The following is a 22967-nucleotide window of genomic DNA, read 5'->3' as shown; positions in this document are numbered from 1 at the left end:
CTTTTTTTCACGCAGATTATGACATACGATTTATGACACTACACAGAGTTTTGATTTATCAGTTATCGAAACATGAATTTTGGAGTTCCTGTGATGGCTCAGTGGAAATGAATCTGACTAGCATCCATGAGGACACAGGTTCGATCCCTGGCCTTGCTCAGTGGGTTAAGGATCCAGTGTTGCCATGAGCTGTGGTGTAGGTCGCAGATGTGGCTTGGATCTGGTGTAGCTATGGCTGTGGTGTAGGCCAACAGCTGCAGCTCTAATTTGACCCCTAGCCTGGGAAGCTGCATATGCTGCAGGTGTGGCCCTAAAAAAAACACAAAAAAACAAACATGAATTTTGATAACTGATATCATGAATCAGATATAAAAATATCCTGAATATCCATGTCTATATATTTTTCATAGTCATACAATACTTCATTAGATAAATATAATTTCTTTAACAAACCTCTATTTATGGGTACTGGGATTCTATTTTGTTTTTTCACAACAGAACTGTGAAGAACAGACTTGTCTCTGGATACTTGAAAATTCTTACTGACCCTCACCTTGGTAATAATTAAGTATGCTTAATCTTTTCTAAACTGGTCAGTTTGACAGGTAAAAATGATATGTTACTATTGTTTTTATTCCTTTATGTATTGTGTAATTTGACAGCCTGGGCATATTTTTATATTCTTATGGGCTATTTCTCTTTACATCTTATTATCTATTATTACTCTTTTAACCTTTCATCCCTTGATCACTTTTAAAGTATTTTTAGGCTATAAAACTTTCTTAACAGAGATAAGAAAATTTCTAGGTCAAAACTAAGAGTTCTCATTTAAAGTTAGACTTTAGTGATAAACTGATTTTGACTGGTTCTCTTGAAAACAGCTTCAGTTAAACCACTAACTTAAGTTCTCCCCCTGACTCTTTGTGGGAATTCAAATTAAAAAAATTTTTTTTCTCCTGAAACCTGAAGCATGGCAAGTGTCTTTCAAATGTGGGTCTTGTTGGAGCAGGTTCCTCCATGTTGGGGTTACCTTTGTCATGTCTCGGTCCATTTTCACAACCTTCTCCATGTTGGCGCCAGTACCAAGTCTGAAGGGCCGTCCTTCTGAGCTACTGCAATGGAAGGCAGAGAGAGGCAACAATCTTACAGGCATGGTCCACAGACAGGGCTGGAGGCCCTGAGGCAACCTGGTAATGGTCAGGCCACCATTACAATGGGTTTTTGAAATCTAGAGTAAGACTCAATTTTTCAAAAGGAAATGACTCGTACTTGCTTAATTCTAGCACTTTTATAAAACAACAGTTGTTTTTAGAGTTATAATGATAATTAGAAACCTACATGGGGAGTTTGTGGCGCATTGGAAACAAATCCGACTAGGAAGCATGAGGTTGTGGGTTTGTTCCCTGGCCTTACTCAGTGGGTTAAGGATCCGGCGTTGCTGTGGTGTAGGTCACAGACGCAGCTTGGATCTGGCATTGCTGTGGCTCTGGTGTAGGCTGGCAGCTATAGTTCCCATTAGACCCCCTAGCCTGGGAACCTCCATATGTCACGGGCGTGGCCCTAAAAAGAAAAAAAAAGAAAAAGAAACCTACATGAAAATGACACACAAACTAAAGAGCTGAACAAAGTGATAAACTGAACCTAAAACACAGAGAAAGCCAGGTACATAGGAGGCCTCAGTAAGTGATCTAAACCCCAAAGTGAGGGGATTTTAACAGCCTGGATTGGTGCCTTGAAATGACTGGCTCTTCCCTTCTTTCCCTTTTTTTTTTTTTTTTTTGCTTTTTGGGGCCACACCCACTGCATACAGAGGTTCCCAGGCTAGTAGTTGACTTGGAGCTACAGCTGCCGGCCTACAGCACAGCCACAGCAATGCAGGATCCAAGCCACATCTGTGACCTACACCACAGCACACAGCAATGCAGGATCCAAGCCACATCTGTGACCTACACCACAGCACACAGCAATGCCAGATCCTTTAACCCACTGAGTGAGGCCAGGGGGGACCCACATCCTCATGGATCCTAGTCAAGTTCATTAACCACTGAGCCACGAAGGGAACTCCCTCTTCCTTTCTTCTTCCTAATAGTTCAGCTGCCCCTGACTCCTAAACCTGACTCCCAAAATATCTTTCATCAAATCTGTGCTATGGAGTTCCCATCATGGTGTATCGGAAACGAATCTGACCAGGAACCATGAGGTTCCAGGTTCGACCCTTGGCCTCACTCAGTGGGTGAGGGATCTGGTATTGCCGTGAGCTGTGGTGTAGGCAGAAGACGAAGCTTGGATCTGGCGTTGCTGTGGCTCTGGCGTAGACCAGCGGCTACAGCTCTGATTAGACCCCAGCCTGGGAACCTCTATATGCCGTGGGTGCGGCCCTAAAAAGACACACATACACACACAAAAATTTGTACTATGACATTTCACAGTGCCCAGGAATGTTTCTTGGAAATTTCTTCATCTGAATGCTGACTTGTTCTGACCCTGCTTAGTTGATACCCATGGGCCATTAGTGCTTTCAGCTGCCACGATGGCAGACAAGGGGCTCAATGAGGAGGATGATACTGTCACTCATCATTTATGTGAAGAGAGGACTCTTCCGTCTGTGTCTCTTCTAAATTCCCTGTGCTCCCCCAACAGGCATTCCCATTGTCCTGGATCCCACTAATAGGGCCCTGTAGGTTTGTAATCATTGAACAATAATTCTATTTTTACTTCCTTATTAAGCAATCATACCATTCATCCTTCAATTAATTAAAACTTTAAAAAAGTTTATTATTTCTTCACCTAACAGTCAATGGTATCCCTAAATTTACTGATGGCTCAAGGATGCCAATAACTAAAAACCAAGCTGCATTATTTCTTCTCAAAGCCCAGGTCACACTAGAGACTCTTCATAGGACACAAATGATATGTTCCCAACAGGGCTTTCACTCTCTGCTGAGTCTGGAGAGATAGTACCGAACTGTGGTTAAAAGCTTGGGCTCTTCAGGAGTTCCTGTTGTGGCTGAGTGGTAACAAACCCAACTAGTATCCATGAGCATGTGGGTTTGATGCCTGGCTTCACTCATTGGGTTAAGGATCTGGCATTGCTGTGAGCTATGGCGTAAGTCACAGACTCAGCTCAGATCTGGCATTGCTGTGGCTGTGGCGTAGGCCAGCAGCCGAAGCTCCAATTCAACCCCTAGCCTGGGAACTTCCATATGGCCGTGGGAGAGTCCCTAAAAAGACATACATACATATATACATACATAAATAAATAAAAGATTGGGCTCTTTGGTCAGAGACCTGTGTCTACACTTGAGCTCTGCATCCATTTCTCCATGTGTAAGGACAGGGATGACAGTAACTGATTACCTCTGAGGGGTGTTAAGAGGGCTGAGACAGTCCCCATCAGTAAGAGGCTTACTCAGCACAGTGCCTGCAACAGGCCTGGGGCTTGACGGCATGTAGCTAGTGCAATCATCACCTTAGTAATGGCTGGAGAACTTCATGGGATGACTGGTCTTCCCGCTTGTGGATAAAGATCGAGAGCTTGCCATCCACTGCTTCGCTCTCTTCTCCAGGATCTTTATCTCCTTTTAAGGAATTCTTGGGACTGGTTTTTGTCAATGTGGTGTCCGGTTCAGAAGCAGTTGGAGAGAGGACTGTCTGACATCCTTTAAGCAAACAAAAAAATTGCCATGTTGTTTGTGCAGCTCCCCTGTAGAGGGACAGCACCGATCTTGGAACCTCTCTTCCTCCCTCTCTCTTGCTCTGTCCCTTCTCCCTTCTGTCTCCCTTTTATCACTGGAAGCACAGCTCATGTGTAAAAAGGGCAAAGCTCATTCTGACTGGACATAGGAAGCGAGTGCCTCAGTGCCACCCTCCCATCCAGGAGGCTACTCACCAGGGACCACGTAATCTGCCAGTTTGGCTAAGAGCAGTGAGGCAATCTTGGATGCTGGGTCACTAGGATCCTCTTGTTCGCTGTTTAGGGAGGGGACAGAGTAGCTCCAGGGTGGGAGCTCCACGTTCCCACAGTCTTCTACGCTCATGAGTGGGAGGGCTGCCCGGCACAGCTGAAGAATGATAAGAACCAGCTTTGGGGATGGGCGTTGGTCAAGCAGCAAGGAGAGGAGTTTTGACACACAGGCTGGCTGGCTTAGGATGGCTTTGCCTATGTGACTTCTGCAAAAGGAGGAAGAAAAGGTGTACAATGCTGAGAATGTTGATCTACAGAAATTCAGAAGCAAGACTTCCCTAAATGAGGTGAAACAAACTGGTGACTCCAGATTTCATGAGGAAGACATAGATTTGGCAAGATGTTTTTATGAAGGAGAATTAAGGCTTTTTGAAAACATGTGATGAAGGCTCATAATTAATAATGTTTTAAAATATTTTTCGCTCAGTGGGTTAAGGATCCAGCGTTGCCGTGAGCTGTAGTGTACGTCACAGACGCTGCTCAGATCCTGTATTGCTGGGGCTGTGGCACAGGCCGGCAGCTGTAGCTCCAATTTGACCCCTAGCCTGGGAACCTCCATATGCCACGGGTGCGGCCCTACAAAGACAAAAGACAAAAATAAAATTTTAAAAATATTTTTTAATATTTTCTGATCCCTGATATTTATCTACTTGAGATCCTATAGTTTAGCAAGATTCACAGAGCACCAAGACTTAGAAACCCAAACTAGGAGACTTTTAGTTTAGTCTTTTATTCCTTTTTAAGGAGTGCTTCAAGACCAAAGAGCTCATACAGTGTTGGACAGGCCTCAACAGTCTGGGACCTGCCACAGCTGAATCTGTTCCATTTCAACAGAAACCAAAGAATAAGCAGCCTTCTGTGGACAAGCTTTTCTGGGCCTCACAGCTCACACATGCATGAACCTCCACAGAAGACCTTCTTTTAAAAACACAGCGTGAGAAAGCAAATTAATTATAGGTCTTGACTGATTACTCTTTAATCTTGCTATAATGAAGGTAAAGATTTTGAGGGTACTGAATGCAACTGTATTGGCTCAAAGGGCTAGCAGCTGTTGCCTTCAAAGTATCGAAGCAAATAATATATATTATTTTATGATATAGATATTCACCTAAATGATTTTTTTTTTTTTGGTCTTTCTGCCATTTCTTGGGCCGCTTCCTTGGCATATGGAGGTTCCCAGGCCAGGGGTCCAATTAGAGCTGTAGCCGCCGGCCTATACCACATCAACGCAGGATCCGAGCCACATCTGCGACCTACACCACAGCTCACAGCAACGCTGGATCCTCAACCCACTGAGCAAGGCCAGGGATCGAACCCGCAACCTCATGGTTCTTAGATTCGTTAACCACTGAGCCACGACAGGAACTCCCACCTAAATGATTTTTGCACTTTGGAACTAAACGTTATTTTTCATGGACTTTAGTCTCTACTAATAAGCTCTTAGGCAGGAGCATGTCACAATGGCCTGGTAATTTAGATGTTTCTAAAGACAACTGCCACCCAAAGGAACCCCAACCACTTAAGAGGAAAAGCCACCCCACCGCTCCAGCTCCAGCTGGGCCTTCCATACCTTGAGAGATCATTGAGGAGGCTTAAGACATCCTGGAGAGCATCATTCCCAGCAGCCTGGTTGCCACAGCATTCAGTCGCTCGGGCAAGATGGTTAGTGAGAAGGCTAGACACCTGACGGGCCAGACCTGAGTGCACAGCTTCTGTGGAGCCACCTGCAGAGTTCAAGAAACACAAAGCACTGTGAAAACCCCAGGAGGGCATGGTGGATCTGCATTAAAGCCCTTCCCTTACCCAATTTCTCTTTAAACTGCTCAGCATCTCATTAGCCATCCAATTGATAGCTCCTTACTAGATAACAACTGCATATAAAGAAGGTAATAGTAACTTGAAAAAGGTTCAATGTTGGGCAAAGACATTATTCTTTTTTTTTTTTTTTTTGTCATTCTTGGCCAGCACTGTCATTGCTAGGCCACCAGAGAACTCCAAGTTACTTTTTAAATTGGACTGGTGGCTGAAAATATAATTTGGAAATAGCACTTCAAAAGTGCAACTGAAAAAAAAAAGTGCAACTGAAAAATCATTTCATAAAAATATTTATTTGGACACTATTAGCAGTGCTGACAAAAAGGAAATGAAAGATGTTCTCAGTTTCCTGGGGCTACTCTACTCCTTCAGATGGTTCTCGCTCCTCCCCACCCCACTCAGCTTTACTGAGGTATAATTAGCAAATAAAAATTGTATATATTCAGATTGTATAACAAGAATTTTTTTTCTTGTCTTTTTAGGGCCGCACCCACAGCATGGAGGTTCCCAGGCAAGGGGTCAATTCGGAGCTACAGCTGCTGGCCTACATCACAGCCATGGCAACGCCAGATCTGAGCCTCATTTTCGGGCTACACTGCAGCTTGAGGCAATGTCAGATCCTTTAACCCACTGAGTGAGGCCATAGCATCTTTTATAGATACTAGCTGGGATCATTACCACTGAGCCACAATGGGAATGCCTAACATGAATTTTTTAATGTATACAATGTGACAATTTAATATGTATATACATTATGAAATGATTACCACAATCAAGTTAGTTAATACATCCATCATCTCACATGGTTACCTTTCTGTGAGTGTGTTTGGTGGGGAGATGGTGAGAAGATAAGGTTTATTCTCTCAGCCACTTTCCAGTGTATAATAATCACAATGCTGCACATTAGACCTCCAAAACTTATTCATCTTTTAACTGAAAGTTTGTCCCTTAGACCGACATCTCCCCATTTTCTCCTGCCCCCTAGCCCTGGCAACCACTGTTCTACTCTCTGTTCCTACGAGTTTGGCTTTTTTAGACTCCACATAGAAGTGAGATCATTGCAGTATTTGTCTTTCTGTGTCTAGCTTTCACTTTAGCATAATGTCCTCCAGGTTAGGACATTGTTTAACGTCACAGTGTAGTGGTACATTTTCATAGAACTGTGCTGATGGAGAGGCTCCCGTGAAATCATAACTGATCAAGCCAAGCTCATTATGTGGTTTAATATAGCTTTTCTTTCCCCTATCTGGCACGGATACTTAATAAACAAACATCCACGGAAGAAATCAATGAGCTCTAGAAAGGAACCCTGCTTCCTACCTTCTTCTTTTTCCCATTCGACGCAGCGGTTGGCAAGCACCTGGAAGGCTGCCCAGGCCATGGTGGCCACCTTCTGCTTCTTGGTTTGTTTCTCACTGGAGCTGGACTCGGTCTGGCTGCTCAAGCTACACAGTCGATCCATGAGCTGAACAAGGCCACTGCGTACCAGGCACTTCTCTTCACTCCTGGGCCAGGCGCAAAGGGTTAAACAAAAGAAATGTAACTGAGCTGCCGTTAGGCACCTCTCACTTAAAAGTCAGGTTATCAAAGGGGCATAAAACATGCCAGTATAGTTCTCTGTCCGCAACTTAGGATACCACCATGTATCACTGAAGACAGAAATTTTTTAGAATGAGGATTTCCTTCATAAATAATGAACTTTAAGTTCTGGTTAGTTCATACAGAACAGCAAAGTAAAAAATCCATGGAATCAACAGCAGGTTACATAAGAGAAAAAAATTACATATTTTATCATAAGGGGAATTAACTGAAAGAATGACTTCATGAACACTTGACATCTTCAAACTATTAATCCAGTAACTAAGAGAAGAAATAAATGTGCATATGCAAAAAATTTTGCCCAGTATTTAACTTCCATGAGACCTTTTCCTTTACTTTGATCCTCTCCATTTTGACAATGCAACATAATCTCTAATGGGGATCCTCTTCTGATCATGTAGGAACTCAACAATAAGGAATTTACACAGTAGCTCTGTCAGTTACTGTAGTCACTCCTGTCAGAAGATAAGCTCATTTAATCAGGTGATAGTGTCACTGGATAATCAAAACCCCAAAATCCAATTTTATAAATTAAAAATATTTGTTTAATCAATTACATTGTGGTAATTTACATACAATATACAATTTATATACAATAAAAAGCATTTATACAATATACAATTTATATACAATAAAAAGCATTTCCTCACTTACCTGGTGTAAGGTATGGTACACAAGAGCCCAATGCTATTTGCACACGCAATAGGGTAGCGAGCGCACAAAGACACAACAGAGGTCATGGTCTCGCCAAAGGCTTCCTGGACTTGCTCGACCATCCCACCACAAGTTAGTTCTTCAATTCTAGGAAACAGAACCAAAGCTCAGGCTTCCTGAACTATGTCAAGAATAGTGAACACAAGAGCAGGTGCGTTCTTCTGAGAAACCCAAGAGCATCCAGTTCTGGATTCATCCAAAGGAATCTTGGGGAGATGAGTGTTTCCCAAACTGTGGGACCCCAGAAGGCTGTTGGGCAGGATTTCTGAGTGCTCCTCAAGGACAGGGCCCACACTCAGGAGGAAGTCTGGGGAACTCCTAGGTTTGGTAAAGGTAGGCAGGGTTTCCCACTCCGGGACTACACAGAGCCTTAAGGTTTAAGTCCTTTGTATTACTGAGCAAGAGAATGGTAACCAACATTTCCCAAACTTATTTAATAATGAAACCATTTATTTGAGACATGCCTACAAGATCCCCTGAATACTATAAATGCAAATACTAATGAGAAAACCAAGACACAAAGAGATTAGCAAAGTATTCTTTTCAAGTTCATACTCCAATTATTAGCAGAACATGAGAATCTGGTTGGGAAATAAGACTTTGCCGATGTTAAAACACAAACTGGAATAGGTTGTATAGCAATTAATACTAGTTGAAAATCGGAACTATAAGATTTATCTACAAAGATAAATAACAATATTGTTTATAATAGCAAAAATAAATAAATAAAAGCTGTTTTAAAAATAGGAAACTGGCTTTAAAAAGGTTCAGGAATGTGGAGTACTCATTGTGGTTCACGGGGTTAAGAACCTGGCTAGTCTACATGAGGATATGGGTTAGATCCCCACCCTCGCTCAGTGGGTTAACGATCTGGCACTGCTATGAGCTGTGGTACAGGTCGCAGAAACGGCCTGGATCCCACATTGCTGTGGCTGTGGTGTAGGCCGGCCGCTGCAGCTCTGATTTGACCTGTAGCCCAGGAACTTCTATATGCTGCAGGTAAGGCCCTTAAAAAAAAAAAAAAAAAAAAAAGTTTAGGAATATGAGACAGTGCTATACAAGCACTAAAAATACTATAGAAGATAGCTACAGTGAGACTAAAGACTGAACAAATACACTAAAACATTAAGAGGTTTTATTTTAAGACACTGGGTTTACCGGTGACTTTTATTTTATACTTTGGTATTTTCTGCTTTTTTAAAGGTGTCTGGCATGTGGCATTAATAATGTCATGAGGGAAGTGTAATGCAATGAAGGAAAAAGGAATACAGTTGCCAACGTCACAGAAAAGCAATTCTTATTCTGAAGTATGCCATGGTGGTCATTAATGTTACTCCTTAGGCCTTCTGGTCTCCCCTGCAGTTGGGTGGGCATGAGATTAGTCTGGCCAGTGAGCCAGAGCTCTGACACGGGGCCTGACAGCCCCCTTTCAAGACGGTGGTCTCCTCCTCTGTCCTAGCTTTTTCTAATTATGAGCCAAGATGGACCTGCAATGGACATGGGCAAGAACTAAAATTATGCTTTTGAAACCACTGAGATTTTGGAGTTGTTTGTTTCCAAAGAATAAGCTGGCCTCTCCTGACTGACACAGAAATTTCTCAAGGTATTCACGTTATCTCTGAGTTAACACATTTTCCTCCAGCCATTGCCCTCTGCTTTTGGGCCAGAATTCCTCAGAGTTGTCACGAGGGACAGGCAGCCTCCAGTAGTTCCAGTCCAGTACTAGTAGAGAATGCCTTTTCTATTTCTATCTGACTATCTTTGAAGACTAGCAGGGAACTAGTATAGAAAAACTCCTCCCAAGTAAAGTTATAAACCCTTCTTCAAAGTTAGCATCTATAATTATATTTTTAGAAATAGGATTCAGTAAAAATAAGCACAAAAATATACAAAAGATACAGGTATAAGGAGGTTGACTACAGCAAAAGCGAAACAAAATAGAAAGGAAGAAGGGAAGGATGGAAGAAAGGAAAGGGAGAGAGTGTGAAAAAGAGAAAGAGGGAATGAATGAACCTATGTGTCCATCAGTATGGGATGAGTTAAATAACATTAAGCCATCCATACAAAGGAGGTCCATGAAGTCCTTTAAAGCTATAAAGCAGATCTATATATATTAACATGAAAAGATAGAGCTATGCAAGATAAATTGAGGAAAACAACTGATTACAGTAAGGCATATATAATATAATCTGAACTGAGTTTTGTTAAAAAAACATACACATACACACTTAAGTGTACAAAGAGGATGAAATAGCTATTTGTGTGTGTGATTGATACAACAAGCTCTTAATGAACAGAGTGGAATTTAGGAAGGGCGATTTTGAGTAAAGAGAACTTTTACTTTCTGTTATATGTGCTGAACTTATTAAACTATGCACCAGTTTTATAAAAATACATTATATTAGGAAAAATACCACCATCTATGATTTGGCCCCAAGAAGACTCTTTGGAATGGCTTTGGCCCATTCCAGACAGGACAGTATAAACTAACAGAAACCACTGACCTGGGTCCTCCTTGCAGGACCATAGTCACTGGACCCACAAGATGAGTCACTCCCCCGACTCGCACGGCAGCAGTCAGCAACTCCCGCATGTGCACCAGGGCCTGCTTGCGAGTGTTTCCCCGCCGCCACCTTGTCTGTGCGGCCAAAAGAAAGCTGCTGCTGGACACCTGAAATGCATGAGAAAGAAGTACCCCTGACTCCCGCTCTGTCACACGACTCCCATGCTGTTTCATCTGTAGTTGCAAGACATGACTTACAGCTTGGTCAGGGTTGGTGCCGATGAAAGCAAAGAGCTGTCCCAGCAGGACACTGTAGGTGGGCTTGTCCCGGCTGTCCTCGATAGCCAATGACTGCAGGAGCGTAAAGGAGCTGCTGCGGTGGCTGGTCACATGGCGCCGCCTATAGCAAAATAAGAAACCACTCAGGGAGTGTGCTGTGATGGATGCGTTCAGCCTGTGTGTGGGAATCCAACCTTGGCCGTTAGCCATTTACCTCTGATTTGCTCTAGTAAATTCCAAATCTTCATTACCAATCATTTCCAGGTCAGAAGGAGCTGACATGCTACGAAGAAAAACAGGCTGCCGCACGGCATGAGATATCACCTTTGTTTCAGAGGCTGATTTACAAGCTGGAACAGAAAGGAAGACAAAGGTTGGACATATCTGTTACCTTATTTGTCAGGATGACAGCAATACCGAAAAGTAACTACCCAACTAAGAGAATCTTCACTTTCCATGACATCAACCCGTAAACTATCTAGCTTGGCACACAGATAATTTTAGGTCAAAAAAAATTTTTTTTTAAAAAATAAGGCCACACTTGAAGTATATGGAAGTTCCCAGGCTAGGAGTCGAATTGGAGCTACAGCTGTTGGACTACACCAAGCCAGGGCAATGCCACATCCAAGCTGCATCTGCGACCTGCACTGCAGCTTGTGGCAAGGCAAGATCCTTAACCTAGTCAGCAAGGCTAGGGATTGAACCCATATCCTTATGGAGACTATGTTGGGTTCTTAATCCACTGAGCCTCAAAAGGAACTCCAGGTCAATTTTCTAAAACTTTGAATATTAAGGTTTAAAACATCAGAAGTTCCCATTGTGACTCAGCAGTAATGAACCAGAGTAGGATCCATGAAGATGAGGGTTCAATCCCTGACCCTGATCACAGGTTAAGGATCCAGTGTTGCTGTGAGCTGTGGTATAGTTCATAGATGTGGCTTGGCTCTGGCATTGCTGTGGTGGCTGTGGTGTAGGCCAGCAGCTGCAGCTCCAATTCACCCCTAGTTTGGGAACTTCCATATGCCTCGGGTCTGGCCCTAAAAAGAAAAAGAAACAAACAAAAAAATGGAAAAATAAATAAACAAAACTTCAAATATAGAATATTGAGGTTAAAACTTCCTTTAGTTTGAAATACTAAACTCTTTATTAAATTGGGTTTCCAAAGAAAGGCTGAAAAACTCATTTCATTTCATAAACTATCAATGTTAACTTTAATATAAGGATTCTGAAAAACAAAAGAAGATATAGAACTTTCTGGAAGCAAAAAATCTTAAATAAATCCAGATCCATTTTTTTCAGAGATGGCCTTTAATCCTGATTCATTTGGGTGACTTACTGCCATTTGGTGATATCCCTGCTTTGATCATAGTTGAGTAAATATCACACTTGAGCTGGAATCTGGCCCTTCCTATAAGATATATACTCCTATCCAGGGAAATAGTCGTTTTATAAAAGAACACTTTAATGGAATAAGACAAAGATCTTCTACATGTGAAGATCAGCTAAAAAAAAAAAAAAGAGATGTTAAGAAAGCCAAAGTCATTTTGAATATGTCTTAAGAATGGTTAGACAGCTTCCATCTAAAAAAAAATTATAATTTGTGGGAGTTCCTGCCATGGCTCAGAGGAAATGAATCCGACTAGTATCCATGAGGATGCAGGTTCGATCCCTGGCCTTGCTCAATGGGTTAAGGATCTGGCATTGCTGTGGCTGTGGTGTAGGCTGGCAGCTGTAGCTCTGATTCAACCCCTAGCATGGGAACCTCCATATGCTGCAGGTGCGGCCCTAAAAACAAATAAAAACAAATAAAATAAAAGATTGCCATTTTTGAAGATGTTGTCTCTAGGAAACTATTGGTTCATCATCTCTGATGCCAAGAGCCTCTTCGAAAGCATCCCCAAGCTTACTGAGTGGTTAAGTATCTTATGGGACCTTTAACGAACACAGGCTAACGCAGCCAGGGATGTAGTGTAGCAGACCAGCTTGGCTATGATCATACTACACCCCTGGCTCACTTTCTTGATGTTCTCAGAGGGGTGGACCCTATTACTGGGGTCAGAAATCTGACCTAGACTTCCTAGACAGAGTCGTCCTAGACTTCCCTCCTAAGTGAAAAGTGCCCTGGCAATCAGCTGTGATGAAAAACAGTTCACTTGCTCCATAGTGTCCACTGAGTAATGAGGATAGATAACATGGAGTTCTTCTTTCATTTTAAAAGCATGTTTATGGCTTGTTCTCTCAAGATAAGAATTAACACTTGCTCTTAGGGCTCTGACCAGTGTTGTAGAACTGGCTTCACTAAGAGGTCTCCTTGATTTCCCTGAGAAATGCATTTCAGACTAACAATTACCCTGTGACCAGGAAAAAAAATTAATAGTGGAAATTCATCCTAGACAGTGCCACAAAATTACTAAATATGAAATGCAAACTCAGCTTCAAGTAGAGGAAAATATGATACATCACAAGATTCACAATATTGACTAATTGTATGTTACTGTGAAAATGACAAGATAAGCCATTAAAAATAAAAGGGGCACTAAAATGAACCTATCTACAAAACAAAAACGGACTCACAGACAAAGAGAACAGACTTGTGGTTGCCAAGATGGGGGAGGAGGGGGACGGACTGGAAGTTTGGGGTTGGGAGATGCAAACCATTACATTTAGAATGAATAAGCAATGAGGTTCTACTGTACAGCACATGGAACTCTATCCGGTCTCTTGGGACAGACCATGATGGGGGATGATATAAGAAAGGCAATGTATAAACGTGTATGACTGAGTCACTTTGCTGCACAGCAGAAATTGGCATAACATTGTAAATCAACTATATTTTAATAAACAATGAAAATAAAAATAAGAGGCACTGGTTTAAAAAAGATGACATGTTATTGGGTTCCTTAGATGCTCCCCCCAAAAACTGAACAAGCAGGCAAGGAGGCATCCCTAATGTTCAGATGACTCACAAAATATTACATGAATTCAATGAAAATTACTTTTTGGCTGGAAAAAGTAAAAGCTAAAATAAAAAAGGCTAAACTTTCCTTATTTTTCTTTTCTATGAGTAGAGAAGAGCGATTTTTTTTTTTTAAGTAGCTGATGTACGTTTTATGAACAGACTAGAAGAAAGCCCTCCAGGGCTGGCTGCCAGCAGTACCTGGGGTTTCTGCAGGGGTCCCCGAGATGCTTCTTGTGAGACCAGACTGAGCAGCAATGGTGACGTGCAGCAACAGCTCAGCTCGGTTCATTAAACTCTTCACCAATGTCTTTGTTTTAGCCAGTGGGTGTGAGGGTTTCTGAATAAGAGAATTCACTTCTTGTAGGAACTTCTCCCTACAAAGAAAGACTGATATGCACTTAGTCGTTCTCTAGTTTACCAAAACCAAACTGTTTTAATTACAAAGGATGTGAGAAGATAGAGGGGAAAAAGCAACGCGATAAATACTGCCTGTCTTCCCCATCCGAGATGAGCAGTGCTAAAAACTGGGGCTGGTTTTAGTTCTTTTGGCCTAGTTTTAAGTGCCTATATGCTAACTTCTGAAGGTTAACATCAAAATTTCCAAATTACCAAATGAGTTCCAATTCTGAAATATTTAGTGAATGCACAACATTTTAAAAAACAATCTGCTAAGAGACAAGATCTTCACATTTTATTTTGAGTATCAAGCGATAAGTGAGCTTTACATAGTTACTAACATCACTAACCTCAGAGATAGGACCATGTTTTCAAGATCATTTCCATCAAAGGAGACTTCCTTCATTGAACACAAAAGTTCTAGTTCTTTCATTTTGTTCTAAAGAAGGAAAAATCAAGAAAAGATGGTATGCAGGATCTGCAAAAACTGAGTTTTACTGTACATATTAAAGAGAACAGAAAAGTTCAGGGGAAAAAACCCACCACCTTTGGTTTATATTTCTATGCCAGAAGCACATTTCTAAGTTATTATTTGATATTTTAATGATTAAAAATGGCATTAACTGGGAGTTCCCGTCACAGCAGAAACGAATGGTCCAGGATCCGGTGTTGCCATGAGCTGGGGTGTAGATCACAGATGCGGCTCGGATCCCGCATTGCTGTGGCTATGGCTGTGGCGTAGGCCGGCAGGTGTATCTCTGATTCGATCCCTAGCCTGGGAACTTTCATATTGCCTTGGGTGCGGCCCTAAGAAGCAAAAAAAAAAGGGCGGGGGGGCATTGACTACTTTTTGGGGATTTATTCGGTGCTTGTAACTTAGCCTTTCATTTGTATTTTAAGACTTGAAAGCAGAATTTGATAATGGTAAATACTTTATAAATATTAAACAACTTAATGAGTAACTATTTTTTATATTATTGACATGTCAATTTTACCAACTGTATTTAACCCTTTTTAAATAATAGGTATGTTTTGAGGTATGCAACAATTAAGAAGTGACATTATTTTATCTCTACACACACTATACACTATAAATAGCAATACCCCAGTGATAAGTCATATGACTTGCTGACCTCATTAAAATGGTAGTCATAGAAGAAAGGCATGTTGTTCTCCAGTTTCCCCTGCATGGCATCATCCACCTCACTTTGCCATTTCTGTTCCAATTCTGCAACGCTCTGACATATTAAAATATAAAATAATGTGAAACTAGATGCAATATAAAAACAAATGCAACCTAAATTCAGAAGTTTTAGTTGCAATAGTCTTTTTTAAAATTCAAATCACTTTTAAAACATTAAAAGTGATTAAAACATTACATTTCTAGGAAAGAAGTTATTTCCAACAGTTATAAGAGACATCTAAATGTTTTCACTTTTACTGACCTGAAGCTGTCTCTCCATGGCATTGAGCTTCTTAAATGTCTCTCCCATGATTTTACACAACAAATCATATTCCTCAGCATGTTCCTCTTGATACTGGAAATTTATTAGGGACTGCAGTGCATCAACCAAGTTCAAGTGCTTAATAACACATGATACCACCATTTCCTCCATCACATCTGGCTGAATTACTTCTCTATGATTATAAAGGAAACTAGTTAGGCATATGCCATGTTCTCAACTCACCGACACTGTATTTTATGGATGGAAGAATGTAGGTTTTAGATTTAAGTATGTTAAGTATTTACCACATGTTCTTTATCACAATAAAAGGCATGAACAATAATGATGGCTTTCACAATAAGTTGGCAATAATTTATTGTATTAAACTGATAAAACTGACATTGGCTGATGAAACTGCAAATCAAAACTAAAGAGACTTCATTTCCTATGATTTGTATATTTTGAGCCTGAGTTATATTAGAGCTGGCATAAGCTTAAGTCTCATAAAAGATCTTTGGCGTCATTTATCTGCCAATTAATTTTATGCAGTATTATGGCTTGTGGCATTTTGTGTGCATGGATGTTGTGCTGAAAACAGTGGTGCATCTTCTTTTTTTCACATTAAATTTCATCTATTCTTTAAATTTTTCTCTCTGAAATGGCCAATCTTGCTTCAGAAGGCAGAGCAGAGGCCTAAAAAAATCAACTTGACTTTAAGCAAGAATACCACAAAGACATTTATAACTGCAAGACCTCACATTCTAGATTAAAGACTGTCACCATGTCTCTACGCATCAAAACAAAGAAATATCTCTAGACTCTGTGGAAACCAAAGTTGATGATTACCTTCAGCAAAGGTCAAAACCTAGAATTTGAGAAAAACCTAGAATTTGTCAAATGTTAGCATGCATCAGAATCATATGGAAAATTTGTCAAAACACACAGACTACCTGGCCCCATCTTCAGAGGTTCTAGATCGGAAGGTGTGAAATGGGGCCCAAGAACGAACAAGTTCTCAGGTGATACTAATGCTGCTGACTGGAGGCCCACACTTTGAAACCTGCTGGCCTGGAATACCACCTGGGGGTACTCCCCAGAGTACTTGGTTAACAGTCATTATAAGGAAATGTAAAATTAAAAGGTCCATGGGCTAGATACAAGAAACATATCCCCTTCACTTGTTAGAACATTTTTTTTCATTGGGAAAATGGAATGCTAAATAGCAACATACTTTATACTTGGTCTAAATTGAGGTCTAGCACGCCCAGAAATTTCCCTGAGCTTTATCATGATTCCTGGAGGCAGCCTGATCCGGGGCAGGTCAAAGTAGTTTCCCACGGGAGGCACGAGGACATCAGAGGGGTAAGTGAATTCTCTGTCTTCCTCGATGGTCAGAGGCAGTGGAGAAGGGCTTGGAGTAAGGGCAGGGGAGATCACGCCATTGGCCTCCACCTGCCACTGGCACCTGAACATGAAGAAAAGAGATTCTTTACTTCCTCTTCTATCTGGAAAGCTACTTAAAAGTTTGCAGATATATCAAATATACGAAGGATCACATTACATCTTAAGTATTTATTCGCCAAACCTTCTCCAGAGGCTAGAGAAAAATGATGAGTGTAATATGAAACCACATCTTTGGGACTCTAGCTCCTCCTCGGCATTTTACTGTGTGAAAACTTTAAAATATTATAGAAAAGTGGCAAGAATGACATGGTTAACACTCACATACCCACAGCCAAGATTCTACAATAAACGTTTTGCTATGTTTGCTTTATTGTCCATCTTCCCATCCTTTTGGGGATCCTTTAATTATACAATATCTGGGTTGGAGAAAAGCTTATGCAATTCAAGCCTGTAATTTCAAATGTAGTAAAGTAAGGGCCACGAGGCACTTTGGTGGCATTTTTATATTATTTCTTAGACACAATGAGAATACTCCCAGGACTGACAGAGGCATGATCAGCTGGGAAACAGAAAAGCAGTTTCCCACATAAAATCCTTTCTCCTTTGTGAGCAAAATTCCTCCAATTTGAGCCCTTTGGTTACCTTTGTAAAAGTTTAGACCGCAAGAGCTCCTGACAGGCTTCTTCTTCTTTGGTAATTTCTGGTCCGTTGTATAGGATTCTTAACATGGAACAAGCTAACACAGATAGACCTAAAGCCAGGTCTACCAGAAAAGGTAAGCCTCCCGACACATCCTCCGAGGATTCCTACAATGCAGACAGGGGCAAACCGCACTGGTCAGTTACACGGCCTAGCGCCTCACCTGTGCCATAGCACCCTGCACTGTCCCCAAGCACAGGGGCTTACAGAGCAGCCCAAGCATCACTGCTACAGGACACAGACAGCACCCAACACCATGACTAGGTAGATGGTGGCACTTCAATGACAACAGAGGGAAGTCTCAACACAATTCTGGAGAGAGAACAGCTAATAAGTCTCCATATTAGAAATAGCACGAATCACATGCAAGATTTTTTTTGGATACTTCCTCTCCGCTGGACCTATCCAGGTATAACTCACTATTTTGTCACCTCCATCCTGAGCTCGAACGAAGATGCTGAATTCATTCAATAAATAATTTACCAAGTGCCTACTGTAATACCAGCCACTGTTCTAGGTGCCTGAGATAAAGCAGAGAACAAGATAAAGATGACTGCCCTTGGAGCTTACATGCTAACAGATAACTCCACTTTAGAGAATCTTGATGCAAGCAACCTCCAAGTCTAAAATACCTTTTACAAATCAGGCAACTAGAGGGGTTAGTAGAACTCCTACTACTCTCTCTTTCTCTTTTCCTAGGTAGGAGAAGAATTTATTTAAATAGACTCCTGGAGAAAAGTTAACTGCCACTGCTAAAAGGAGTAGATTAAACCTAAACACAGAGTATAACACGAGTAATTAAGCAGAGACAGATCTAGACTAGCAAGAAGAGCCTCTGGGAACAGAATGAAAATAATCTGATCCTGCTCCTCTTAAAGCCCAGAATCCAACTGCTTACTTCTATCAGGTGTTCAAGTCTTCCTCACCTCTGGAAAGATGCTGGAGGCAGATCATCTCTCCAGGCTTTGAAGCAAGGGATTCTCTCTGTGGCGCTGTATTGATTTTAGGTCCCAGCTAGTTTTATTCCATATAACTACTACTTCTATTAGTAGTCTACTACTGTCAAATGGAAGAGATGGATGAAACAGTAGCTCATATTGTGCCCTGTTTCCAGGGCAAATATGATGTATGTAACCAAGGCAGACAGGAAAAAGTACATTATGCCCACAGCAGTGGTTAGATTCAAGTACCTGAGCGCGAACTGTGCAAGCAAAGCCCCACATAGCTTTATCAGGAGTGTTGTGTTCACGGCCACTTCTCATTTCAAAGGAGAAGGTGACTGTATCTCCTTCCACCTTAAAATTTAAGGGGGAAAATGCACTTTAAAAACAAGACACAATTTTCAAGAGAGCAATGAATTTCAGAGAGTTACTTTCAATACTGCATTCCTTTTCTCACTTGTTTTTTTGATTCAAATTCCATCCCCTCTCATCTGGACACCAACCTTTCAGGTGTCTCTCCTGACCACGTGGCTTTGGGAACGAGGCATCTGTGAAATGGGCTGTGATTGCCCAATAGTGGGATCAGAGTAAAGATCAAATCTCGAGCATAATTTCAATAGATTCCTCAGATTTCTACTATTTCTGCCCGCCCCCTCTCCACTTCACCACCTCACTTGTGCCAGTAAGGTAGACAAGCAAACAGTATCTTGAAGAACACAGAGAGAGTGCTAAAAGACCTCACTCTGTCTTGTAGAACCAACACTATGAGTAGGAAACAAAATACAGGGAATCAGAGAACAATTAAAAGTATTGTGTTTAGGAGTTCCCGTTGCGGTGCGGTGGTTAACGAATCCGACTAGGAGCCATGAGGTTGCGGCTTCAACCCCTGGCCTTGCTCAGTGGGTTAAGGATCCGGTGTTGCTGTGAGCTATGGTGTAGGTCACAGACTCAGCTCGGATCCCATGTTGCTGTTGCTGTGGTGCAGGCCGGCGGCTACAGCTCCAATTGGACCCCTAGCCTGGGAACCTCCATATGCCGCGGGAGCGGCCCTAGAAAAGGCAAAAAAAAAAACATTGTGTTTATCTAGATTTGGATGCATCTGAACAATACCTCTGGAGGTAACCTGCTGCCAAAGGCTGAATTAAAGAGGGTACATAACTGTGTGTGAGATAAAGGTGTCGGGAGCAGTCTTCGGAGAGGTTTTCAGGTTTTCGTGGACATTTCAGTTTATATTCATATTCTAGGTAGTTATGTTATAGTTCAGGGGCCCACCTTACAAAGCATGGTCCAATCTCATCAGTTTGAGAACGGATCATTACTTTTGCGCCAAAGGCCCAAATTCATTTGAAAGCACTCAATCCACATGGAAAACTACAATGGTCCAGTGGTTCTAGGATTCTCATCGTAAGGGAGTCTAGAGAAGAAGTGAGAGGGAAGAACTAGCAGTCCTTTTAACAGACAGAGAAAGAAATGCTGTGACAACCTCAGTCCATGGAGTAACCTATGGATCAGGTACAAATTCTGGAGCAGAGGGAGGTCTGATGCCTCCAAGTAAAAGGAGGGTCATTCTGAACAAAGTAGTGGTTTACAAGCCTAGCATGGTAGCCCCACTTCAACCAAAGCCCTTGTGGCAAGTTTTTCCCTAGCATTCTAGTTAATACTTGGGCCCATGAGGAATGCAAGTTCATTTTCTTTTCTAGGAAGCGAATGTGCCTGGATACCATACCTTCACCAAGTCTTTCGGCCAACCAGTTCCTAAGACACTACGGCTGCCATATCCCAGTGTATTGCCTCCATACTCAGCAACCTTCCTACTGTTTGTGTTAGGCCCCGCGTATATCACCAACTTCAAAACAGAAAATAGACTGTTAGACTGTAAAAGAAAAACAAAAACAACATCTACAAATAAAAAGGCTGCAAAAAATGTTCATTTAAAAATACATTTATAACCAGGCACTGGTGTCATTATACTAAAACTAGTATTTCCTGGTTTTTATTTTTTATTTTTTTAAGTTTTTTTTTTTTTTTAGATACTAGTTAGATACAGTCAGCCATTGGTATTTACAGGGCAGCCGCAGAGTAGTTACAAATATTACCACAATTTAACTGGCTTTGGGGACTTCACATTAAAATAATTATACTCGGCTATTACACATATTTTTAAAAACAGATATTTTCATCTTAATAACATATAGCCCATTAATAACAAGGGACAGTTTACCCCCTTAGATCCTCCCCCAAATTAATAAACTAAGCAAATACAGATAGGAAGATGGTTATATCTAATACAACAACAAAAAAGCCAAAAAAACCCAAAAAACAAAAACAAAAAAACAAAAAACCTCAATGAGGGAGGAATTTTAAAATGCAACAAATTGAAAACAAGCCATATAGTCTTAGAATGTTGCCTAATGATATAAAAGAAAATGACACAAATTTGGGCCAGAAAGGGGGCTGCTTCTTCTTGGGTCAGTTTTCATGTATCAGTATTTTTATTCAATAAAGGTTATTCATTTATATCCAATTAACCAACTAATATGAAGGAAAAACATTTCAAGGTTATCTGGTTATTCTTTCATAGGAAGACTAAGGCTCTGGCTTCTGTAAATACCAAATTCCATCTTATAACGTGCACTCTGACCACCTCTGAGCTCAGTTTGGATCTAAAAGCTGCAATTTTAGCCCTGGATGCTTAACCATTTTGTGTTTTCTTACCCTTTGCACTTTTGGGGGACACCAGCCAGAGACCACTGGAAAAGTAAAGGTTACTTTCATCCGTGCAGTAAGCCTCCCTGTGCCTCCACATATAACACTAATGTCTTCTGCAGGTGGAGGTTAGCTTACATCAGAAGATGCAAGTTACTGTTTTTTAAAGGAGAAATAAAATGAGACCAGCTAAAATGGCAACCTCTTCCATTTCCAATTTAAACAATCATATCATTTGAATGCAGGAAATGGGGGTAGCTACTGCTAGGAGCTATAAAGTGGGACAGACGGATGCCAGGAGATATATTTTTTGAAAGGCCCACCAAACTATTTTCTAAATTCTCTTGCTTCCAGCTTCCAGCTAAGGTGAGTTTGAGGGGCCAGTCTTAAACCCCTGCAGACATCTGAGAATCTCCACTATCCTAAAAAATAATGGGAAAGAGGATTCTATAATTTGCCCAGGAATGTGTTTTACCATCTAAGTATATACAGTTAAGAAGTTCTCTATTTTTAACCTAAAAATCTCCCTTGATGGGATTTAAGACCATTTGCTCTCATATAGTTCACAGAGAAAGACAACAGATAACTAACATAAAGTTAATCCTTTGTACATATAGTGCTATCAGACAAGCCTTCAGTTGTTCTTATATGTTACATGTCACAAATTCATTAGCCTTTCCTAAGTTCAACATGATGGTTTACAATGCAACAATTAGAGACAGTAGAAAATACTTCAACCCCTGAAACCCTTCCTTTTACTTAAAATTGTTAAGCCACTAGGTTGGAAACTACACTTCCTCAAAATCTATGGGGGCCCTGAGGTAGTGGCAAAGAACAAATAATTTAAATAAATATAAACCAGACCGTAGGCATACCTGCAACCCTTCTAAAAGGCCATCTTCTCCCAAAAGATACATGAGAAGCCCCAAGAATTGGGCAGAAAGACCATTCTAGATGAATGGACACCCACATCCACAGGCATTCCAAGCACAGAGGGAGGGCAAATGATACACAGCATAGAAAGCAAAGTTTCCTTGACTTGGATCTAGACTTTTGAAAGCTTACAAACGTCCACTTTCAACATGTCATTAAAACACTGTTCTTAGACCGCGAGGTGCTGGATCTGACTCCCCCAGTCACTACCCTTCAAGGCATTATCTTAGGAAAGTTCTCCTAAGAGATATCTGCAGACAGAAATAAGTCAAGAATGGTGACCAGCAGCAAAGAAAAATAAGAAGCATCTAAGAAATCAGCATATTAGGGGTGAAACCAATACTAGATCAGTTCTTGCTTACTTTGTCATAGTCATATTGTGAAGAGCATCTGCTATCAAATCTAAGATACAGGCAGCGAGCTCCGGGGATATGAACAGTTTCTTTAAATTTATAGTTGTCTCTGACAGGGTGAACTGTTTCCACAGTCTTCCCAGCAGCCCAGGGAGCAGGGATTTTTAAACCAGTGAGAAAGCCAGGCTCCTCCTTCTCTTCCAGCATTCTAAAACCAGACAAAGAGAAAGTGATTGAGCTTAACAGCAAGGAAAGGA

The 22967-nt window shown here is 41.2% G+C and overlaps 1 protein-coding gene across 7 annotated transcripts in view; it reads right to left on the bottom strand.

The window, feature by feature from the left end:
• The window catches only part of HECTD4 (HECT domain E3 ubiquitin protein ligase 4), a 209247-nt gene that overhangs the window by 67438 nt on the left and 118842 nt on the right, over positions 1-22967 (bottom strand). For 5 of the 7 annotated variants that reach the window (XM_047760396.1, XM_047760397.1, XM_047760398.1 and 2 more), the window contains 18 exons: positions 22720-22918; positions 20445-20591; positions 18968-19072; positions 17721-17884; positions 16906-17139; positions 15675-15867; positions 15363-15467; positions 14580-14668; positions 14032-14207; positions 11089-11224; positions 10854-10995; positions 10597-10763; positions 8033-8179; positions 7100-7284; positions 5535-5688; positions 3890-4170; positions 3470-3659; positions 1031-1112 (listed from right to left, as the gene is read on the bottom strand). In XM_047760396.1, the coding sequence (XP_047616352.1) occupies positions 1031-1112; positions 3470-3659; positions 3890-4170; positions 5535-5688; positions 7100-7284; positions 8033-8179; positions 10597-10763; positions 10854-10995; positions 11089-11224; positions 14032-14207; positions 14580-14668; positions 15363-15467; positions 15675-15867; positions 16906-17139; positions 17721-17884; positions 18968-19072; positions 20445-20591; positions 22720-22918 (2896 nt within the window). The remainder of the gene's footprint in view (positions 1-1030; positions 1113-3469; positions 3660-3889; positions 4171-5534; positions 5689-7099; positions 7285-8032; positions 8180-10596; positions 10764-10853; positions 10996-11088; positions 11225-14031; positions 14208-14579; positions 14669-15362; positions 15468-15674; positions 15868-16905; positions 17140-17720; positions 17885-18967; positions 19073-20444; positions 20592-22719; positions 22919-22967) is intronic. The other 2 variants (XM_047760399.1, XM_047760400.1) reach the window with 1 other exon arrangement.

Source organism: Phacochoerus africanus, chromosome 15, assembly GCF_016906955.1.
Source record: "Phacochoerus africanus isolate WHEZ1 chromosome 15, ROS_Pafr_v1, whole genome shotgun sequence".
Classification (NCBI taxonomy): Eukaryota; Metazoa; Chordata; class Mammalia; order Artiodactyla; family Suidae; genus Phacochoerus; species Phacochoerus africanus.
The sequence above is the reverse complement of the archived record's forward strand: the minus strand, read 5'-3'. Positions and strand labels throughout refer to the sequence as shown.